This window comes from Lepisosteus platostomus, chromosome 9 (genome assembly GCF_059453375.1).
Source record: "Lepisosteus platostomus isolate fLepPlt1 chromosome 9, fLepPlt1.hap1, whole genome shotgun sequence".
In the NCBI taxonomy this organism is placed as follows: domain Eukaryota; kingdom Metazoa; phylum Chordata; class Actinopteri; order Semionotiformes; family Lepisosteidae; genus Lepisosteus; species Lepisosteus platostomus.
The window spans coordinates 43622983-43632383 of record NC_142619.1 but is presented as its reverse complement, the minus strand read 5'-3'; the positions used below and the strand labels follow the sequence as shown (position 1 = coordinate 43632383).

Sequence of the window (9401 nt, the reverse complement as noted above, 5' to 3'; positions counted from 1 at the left end):
AAAATGTGCAAGAAGAATGTTCAATGTGATTACTAAGTGATACAACTTCTTTACACAGTTACAGTACATTGGCACAAAAAGTTTATTGAAAAAAACAGCTGCAGTTGGTTGAATGTGAAAAGGCCTTTCATTATTTCATTGCGCTTTCAACAGAATGAAATTCACATCCTTGTAATTAGCAAAGCAAAAATTAGTAAGAGGTGCCAAAGGTGCATATTACATATACTATTCACATTATCTAAAGATCACATGATTACCACTTGTTGACCACAAATATCTCATGGTCCTCAAGGTAAAATGATGCCAATAAATAAAAAAAAACTTCACAATCTAATTCTGAATGGCTCATGGTCATTGTAGTTTAGAAACAACCATCATATTCTAGATCCCTTTTTGCTTGTTTTCATCTTTGTCTTCCTTAATGTTAGAGTTCATATTGGTGACAGAGTTGTACTGTACCTGATACAGCAGAAAATATCTGAACATAAAAAGGCACAGGATATTTCTAATTTACCACACATGGCATGTAACCAGAAATTGCTCTATCAAAATATTAAAGTGAAATGAGCAAATTTAACTGAAATCTACATACATATTCTGCAAGGATGACAAATATTTTTGTTTAATATATAGTACATGAATGCCCTATGTTTATTTTTACTTTCTATTGATATAATTGGTGAATTTGATTTATTAAATACTCCCATTTAACCATTTTCCAGCGCTTCTAAGCAATTTTTTACATACTGTAAATGTAATGAGTAACACACTTGTCACAAAGCGTTTTTTAGGACCCTATGCAGATGGCAGAATCCGGAGGGGAGTGAGACAAACAAGGGGAAAAAAGGGGGGCGTGGCCAAGGCAAACAAATCCGAAGGGATTTAAGAAAATCCAGGAAATGCAAAAGTTGAGAGCTGGGTGGTCCATCCATGATGGAGACAAGACGAAGTTAAAAGCCGGAGTGGGATCTGGCGAAGGGTCGGGGGAATAAAAAAGGGTAAAGGGGCCAGGTGCTCCCAGCCCCGGACCCAGATGGTTAGGACACCGTTGTGAAGCCTATGACGCCGAGCCCTTCTTGGACTCGCTGGTAGGTGGGCTTCCAAATGTCCATCTTCCAAAGCTGAGCCAAGATTGGTAGGAGCATCTGGCTTTTGTAGGAAGGGGGCTGCAACTGGAGGCAGGTGCAGAAAATCAAAGGTAAACAAGAAACGGCTGGACCATCCTTAAGAGGAGGAGCTTACGATCGTGACAACACTCTTATATGTCCCAACTAAGTATGTTCATTTAGAAAACAGGATTAATATTATATAAGGTACATCTGGTGTTTCGCGATGGTGTGTTGCATTAAAGTACTCTGATACTTTGTTTTTAAGTTAGTTAGTTTGTTTTTAAAGTACTTTTTAAGACCTTCACTCCAAACACTAATATGATCTAGAAATTATTGACAACACATTCCAAATTAAATCAGAAGTTATTCCGAGATAAGAACATAAGAAAGGTCCCAAATGGGAGGAGACCATTTTAGCCATTTAACTAACAAGTAACCAAATGAATTAAATGCTCAGAATGATCCTCCTCTTACTTCTGGCATTTACTGTTTTTTTTTTAAGATTTATTTTTAACGGTGATCTATCTAAAAAGTAAGCATTTAACGATGAGGCACAAACAGAGAAAGACAATTAAAGAAAGACAGGAAATATGCAGAGAAGGGGTGAATAACATGCCCTTCATAATTCTGTTTCTATACTCAACAAATAAGATTGAAGATTCAGGCATCTCACAGTATATTCCTATCCAGCCATGATAACACTGGCAGGTGAACTTCTGCTTCATGACAAAGATATCTTCATTGCTGAGGTGTCCACTGACAAAAAATCTAGGGCCTTGACTGCTTGAGCTACTCCTTATTTTAAAATAGCGGGGGTTAAGATGCAAGAACGCTCCGTTGTCCAGGCTTTTCCGAACACACTTGCCATTCTTCTTACAAAGAGCTTTGCTGCAAAGCTTTGCAGCTGACGTTACATTGATGACATAGTGTCCCAAAGGCCCATCTATGTATTTCTTCACCGTTAAACAATTCTTCTGCAAGAGAAAACAGTGACGTTTTACATGCTTTCTGACAGGATCTGTTTACGGTTTCACTCACTGTGAAACTCTTTTCAATCATAGATATCAAGCTAATTGCAGATGTTTTAATTCCAGACATTACTGTGGGCCTTTTCTCAATTGCTGTCTTCACATTTTACAGTAATTACCCCGTTTGGTATCCCCTTACACTAAATATATGGCTGTTTTTTGCATAGATGACCTGTAAACAGGAAATACAGTACATTAATTTAAAATAAAAACTTTCCACTGACTTGAGAAATATTTCTTGATCAACAGTGCTTCACATTAACTTACTGTACATTTATTAGTTCTATTTTTTTACTCTTATCACCAGCATTTGAAGTTACAAAATCAAATCTGAACTTTCAACCAGACTACTATTTTCATGAATCCACAAAATAAGTGTTTACTCTTCTCCAACATACTGTACGATACTGTTGGTTATCACTAATAATCGGTTTTAATTTACCTCACAATTCTAGGTCAATATTCTTACTGCTAACAAGGAAACTAAGCAAAAATAGCACAACCGTTTCATTCCTCAATAGAAATCATTAGAAGTAATAATTACAAGATGTACTGTATTACAAGTTATTACAAGTATTAAACCAATATTTTAAATATTAAACATAATTTAAAGGGTGATGTTTAAAACTTCTTTGTCTCTATCAGCAAGAGCTTCTAACGTTCTTGTTTCAACAATGACTGAATACAGTACCCGAGATCTTGCATATTCTGAAGATCCCCATAAGACCACTCCAGCTGCTCCCAGTGCAGCACTCTCACCAATAGTGTGGACCAAGTCAATCTATATGAAAACACAAATATCAGTCTGGCAAATCACTGTCTCCTGCAATACACATGACAGAAGTATCCAATACAATTGGGGATTAACAGTGCAAATGACAATAGCAACTACAGTATATCAGCAGCTCTTAAGATGTTTAATTGGTTTAATTGAGCAACATGAAATACTGACTAAATATGTATAATACAGAAAGAAAGAGTCAGTGAGACAATCCTATTTGTGTATTTCAAAGCAAACAAATTTAATTAACATTAGAATTTGCACAAAAAAGCAATTAGCACAAACAAAAGAAAAAAGCTGTTCTTACCTCAGATAAAACATGAAATGTGTGGGCATAAAATGGTCTTGAGTAAACATATACAGGCAGCATGTGGTCCGTCCTTGCAATGGATGCAATTCTCATAGCCTCTTTCACACGATAGTGTACAAACTTCACTGTGTTTGATGTGGATTTAAGTTCATAGTCCAAGTAAATGGAAGGGTACAGGGCAGTGCTTTCTTTCCAGAGCCACATTAAGTGGTCATTGCGCACATGTTCTATATTTGGACATTCACCTGTGTATTTTTGTGGGTGTTGTTTGTAGCCATAGTTGTAGCAGTCTGGATAAAGGTAGAATCCCCAAATACCATTGGGCCTCCTATTTTCTGCCAGCAAAAGAGTTGTATTCATGAAATTCAGACCAGCCATCTCAAACTCTTCTTTGGCCTCTTTCTCAACTTTCCTATCTGACCATTGTGGGTGAAGCCTCCTTATTAGTTCCTTAGATTTATTTCTGTAAATGTCTTTGGAACCCCAATTCCTTACCCACTGGGGTCTCCAGTTCTCCCAGTCAATTACCCCAAGACCTTTAAAATCCTTAAAAGGAATGAACTTGTCAATGTCCGACCTGGCCTTGCTCAGGTGTTTAGCAAGGCTTTGATTCTGTGGAAGCCCTCCATTGATGGGTGCCCCATCATCGGAGTAGAATGGATAGTAACCTAAGTGGGTATGATAAAATATTGTAACATTGGATCCACTCAATGTTTCATTTAGGTTAGCCACAATGTCAAAAATACTGAGGTCCAGGTCAACTTTGAATTTCAGTCTGCATGATTCTGTGGGAGCGTTCCACACAACAATAAAAGGCTTGTGTTGCAGCAAGGGAATCTTAGCCTGCTTAAATTGTTGGCAAGCAACATGCCAAACGAAGAACATAAAAGCTCGCCAGCAAATAAAAAGTGTAGGGCAAACAGCACTCATGGCATGCAAGTCCACATTAATTACTGAAGTCTCCCTTCAAAAAAACAAAGAAAAATGTCTGTATTAAAAAATAAACACATTACAAAGTTCACTTGGCAAATATAATTAAATGCAGTTCTCAAAGGATGTTCAAGCATGGTTCATTGAATTCACACGTTCTAAATATGAGAAAACAGTAGTCTTCTATTCTGAATAGAACATTTACTGTATCAAACATCTTACAGATTTCTGAAAATGAACGTGAAAAATTATGTAATCAATTCAAACTACTTTCTTTTTTACAAGTAACTGAGTTTGGGATAAGGTTTAATAACATTTAATCTAGTTTTGACAAATGTGTTTTGTTCAGTTACAGGATTGTGATTAAATTAATAAATAAAACAGCAATAATTCATGGAAAAACTCTTGCAATAAAATGTATCTAACACAGAAATACTTCACTAAGAGGCAATCATTTGATTTAGATACACGGCTAATAAGTCTGTTACAAACTTTTAAAATTACTTTTATCCCAGTTTTTCTTTATTGGAATTTCATATTTCACTTCAATGAAAATCCATTTAACACTGAATTAATTTGCAGCCATTCACATTTTCTACATCCCAAGAGGAAAGACAGGAGCTGCCAGGGAACATGACCACTGACTTTGCAAATGAGAATCATGGAAACTCACTACAAACATTCTCATGCCCCACTGAGTGAGGTATGAAAAATGTTGTTACAGAGGACTGTTTAATTCTGCAGGCTAACAGAATCAGAATTTTATTAGGATAAGGTAGCTTTTTAGTAAAAATACTACTGATATGATTTATAAAGTGAGCATCAAAGAACTCCTGAGTAATCATATGTGTCATTTAAGACCTCCTGATTCTTGAGTCTTGGGTCTGATTTTAGGCTGAGGCCCCTTCAGTGTGGAGTTAGCATGTTTTCCCATTTTCACCTGGTATTCTCTACGTGCTCCATTTTCTTCCCACCTCCAAAAAACTTTAAATTGTCTTTAAATGTCTTTAAATTGTTTGGGTGTGTGCCCTATGATGAAGAACTTCATGTTTTAGAGATATCAACTGTTGCACATTCAAAAAACACTTAACAAAACCCTAGATTTGTCATTGCATGTCATCACTCTCTTAAAATACAATTTCTTTGCAAAATATTCTACTTTAGCTGTATCTTTTCAGTAAATTTACCATTAATAGAAGCAAGATTTTTGTCTATAGCTTCATTATTCAAAATAGCCACCATTTTATGAGTTGGTCTTGCATTTATGCATTACTAAGATCTCTCTGTTGTAATTATTATTAGAATTCCATAAACATGATTTTCATCACTATATCTCTAACACCTTGATTGCAAATGTCTATAACATCTAAGAAAGAGAGTTTAGTAATGTTACAGAAATAAGCTCACCATTAAAAAACTAAAATGCGCCATCATGTTGACAACAACGAATTTTTAAAGTTGTTTTTATCCATTGAGATATAAAAGCTACTGCAATAGTTATGGAACATAAAATCCAGACCAAGAGAAGCAACAGTTCAATTGTGGTAAAGTCACTCAGACTAGGAGATTTGCCACCAGAAACCACAACCATCCAGAATTCTTTGTATTTCTTTGCTTTTGATTACCACAAAAGACCCCCTACTGCCTACATTCTCCAAAAGAAGAAAAAAGAATTAAACCTATACTGAATCCAGCAATCCAAACTCTGAGATAATGTGTCTTTTTTTTAATGTCTGTTTGTTCTTCACTGTATTGGAACCCTTACAGAATATGAAATGTATAATCTGTACATCATTAAAATGAAATGTTGTATTGCAAACACATGCTTTGCTTTTTGTGTTTGTCTTTGAAATGTGGGGCAAGTACCTCACACATTCTATCTAGTTTTTGGTTCTTCAGCAAACGTTTTTAAAAGAATAAAATAAAATGCAAGAAATCACAAAAATTATTAATCTGAATCTAGATGAATAGACATAAAATAAGCTAAGGTAATGCATAGAATGCCCTGCTTTTCTAAATGCTGGCTTAATAAGTAAAATAATATTTAGATGTAGAAAAATTCTACATGTACTGTAAATAAACTTGATTGTGATGCATAGCTCCTTCTTTATGTTTGATATGCCTAGTGAAAACTATTTGTACCCCTTAAACCATTTTGTCACTAAATACATTTTAAAACTTTTGAAAATAATATTTCCTGGTTCCAGTTTATTTTCAATATCACAAAATATTGTGCATATACAGTATTATGAATAAGAACTATTGTTTCTCTTTGGAAACAATTTAAATAATTTTTCTTTCTCCCAGTGTAAGATCTGAAAAAAATACAATATAATGTATTTTTTGTTACTGCTTTAGTGTGCGGTGAAAAACTCTCTGCTGCATATTTGAAACATGTGTGTTTAATTGAAGTTAATGTTTTGGTTGGGAAAAGTTAGCCATACACTTAGACACAGTAAATTCTTCAGGAGACTGTGTTCATATGTGTTTAATTCACACTGCTTTTAATGTAATTAGGAAGAATTCAAACTGAGTCAAAACAGAGGTAAATATTTCCCCCATATAGAAAAAGCATATACAGTACAATACATGTTATTTCTTCTGTTTAAAAAAAGCAAAGGACCATACCATAATATTAAGAGGAGTTGTGCAGCTATATATATTTGCAATTACATTTCTTAAAACGTACCAGATATTGTTCAAATTATGTATAATACTACAGTTATGTACTGTAGTAGATAGTTACTGTCAATTTGTTGAACTCTTTTCACAAACATCTTAATACACTTTACGGATTTAATTGGCAAAAGAGGGATATTGTAAAGTGAGAAAAACAACAATTAAGCATTTATAGTGGTTCTACTTGATATGTCTGTGGAATAACTTAGTGTACCATGAGTACAGTACTAGATGAGTCAAAAGTAAACAAGATTTGCAAATATGATTTTCATGTACTATACATTCATTTCATTCTGCAGTAAAGCATGTTTGTGAAATAATAATGGGTCCGAATTTGAAATCTATAAAGAATACTTTTCTATCATTTTGTTTTGGGCATCAAATTTTATATTGTGATACAGTACATTGTATTTCCTATGACCACTGCTGAAAAGACACAGTAGTGAATATGACAGCTTGTTTTTTATTTTCTAGCAGTGAGGTAGTAGAACTGAATAATATTTGTAATTCTCACAGTTCATGTTACACTTCGTGAATATGGTGCTATAATTGTAATATGTTTACTGCCAAATCTCCTAAAGTGTAAAAGGAAAGAGGGGGAGTTTGACTTCATTAGCTCTCTGCTTTGTTTATTGGTGCTGTCCTAAACCCCTATTATTTTTCATTCTGTATGCTGTCTCTCCCTGTGGTTTTTACTGAACATAGCCTTGTGAATGCAATTTCCATATGTGCTGGTGGTTTTATAAAGTCTACTAAGAACAAATTTATTATAGCCCCTCATCTGGATGTGTGACAAAGCTGAGTTTAAGTCACTCTGTCCCCATGGTTAAAATAACAAAAAAATATACTTTAAACAGAAAAAAAGGCATTAAATAAACCATCCTGTTAAATTACAAAAAACGATATCCATCTTGATTTTTAAAAGTGGAAATAAATGATGGATGTAAAATAAATATTTGTATTACATATATGTACTGTGTTATACATATTATACATATATACACTTTGTAAATGCAGTATTTTATGCTGTGTGTTGTGAATGAAATACTCCAAAAATATTTAATTTAACTACATTATATTTTATAATGCACTTCTTTAATATCTTTTTTAAGATAATTCTAAAACATTGTGACATATTTACACTGAGACACAACTGAGAGTATCTTATATTGTTTTAATTAATTTAAATCCACATTAATATCTCTGTAAGAAAACTCGCATATAAATCACATTACCCATCTTTTTCCTCAAAATTAAATCATACTAAAAAATTAAAGCATCTCTATGGCATGTGAGATTGATACCAGTGTCTGAACTACAACTGAAGTCTCACAGTAATGTAAATCATTTAGCATGAAAAAACACACCAACATGTGGAAGCTTTATAACTACCAAGATATATTTGACTTGATATGCCATGAAGATAAACAATTAAATACAAAACATAATTTTGAACTTTGATATCTCTACATAAAACCTGTATCTCCTACTTTCAATGGAAAGGACTAATAGTCTGTACCTACCGATCTCTCCTACTGTTCTGCAGGAAATAGTCGTCTTTCACTGACCCACTGAAACAGAGTGAAGCCCCTCTTTGTTGGCATGGCTCCTCCTTATTGATGGACAAGTGTTCCTAAAGAGGATGCTAAGAGTCTCGGTCTTAGAAGTGTCCAGAAATTACATAATTAACCACCATTTTCAAAGCCTTCTGTCTAAAATGAAAATTCAAATTTGTTCATACAGTATGTACTGTATGTTATAGACCACTTTTCATGGATCATCTTCCCAATATAATAGACTGGTAATGATATTAGAACATTCAAAAACACTTTTACAATAAAAGATGAATTCCCACACACATACAGTAAGTAAACAAAAGTTAAGAAAGTACAGTAGTTCTCCAATTGAAATTGAGGTTTCTTCAATTATTGTACTTTCAGCGGTTCAGTGCAATACTATTGAATATGATGTAGAGACGAAGCATTGAAAGATTTAGTTGTGTTGAAGGTTTATTTGGTGTTACAAGCCTGGCTGAAGGAATGGCAGCCTGCCAACAAGGATAGGATAATTGGACTCTCTCCTTATGAGGAATGAGCCAGGGAGCTGTTGCAAGGATGAAGGTGAGGTGAAAAGTGGGGGCAAGAAAGAAGCACAAAGGGGTTGCTCAGCAGCCAAAATATCTATGTGCAGGAGAGTGGCAGTGGGAAGATTAGGAATTTGTCCTCCCCCTGAACTGTTTAAAACAATGTTATATATTGTAATTATAACCGCAAATAAGGTGGTGGAAATGTTTTAAACTAAAATTATAGATACTGTAACGCAACGGGGGCTCAGGCGGGCGCCCTTGCCGCATAAGGTCGGCCCCGCACCATCGGGGGCTCAAACCCGGGACTCCCACGTCACTCAGCAGGGACCCAGCCCGGTGAGCCAAAGAGAGATCTCCCTACAGCCCAGTAGCTGTAGTCCTGCTATCACAGGGAAGGGTGGTGACGTCACCTGCTCTGGTACGCCGGCTCTTACACAGTGCCTGTTGGCCGTAAGCGTTACACTCTCCCCCGCTTAAA

At 35.0% G+C, this 9401-nt stretch overlaps 1 protein-coding gene across 1 annotated transcript; it reads right to left on the bottom strand.

Moving 5' to 3' along the window:
• Window positions 1-64: 64 nt before the first annotated feature.
• hyal6 (hyaluronoglucosaminidase 6) lies at window positions 65-9107 on the bottom strand. Its single transcript, XM_088645144.1, has 4 exons — window positions 8361-9107; window positions 3226-4192; window positions 2829-2918; window positions 65-2083 (listed from the first exon to the last, which is right to left on the bottom strand). The coding sequence occupies exons 2-4, from the start codon at window positions 4156-4158 to the stop codon at window positions 1631-1633; spliced, it is 1476 nt and encodes a 491-aa protein (XP_088501270.1). The 5' UTR covers window positions 4159-4192; window positions 8361-9107; the 3' UTR covers window positions 65-1630.
• Between the last annotated feature and the right edge of the window lie 294 nt (window positions 9108-9401).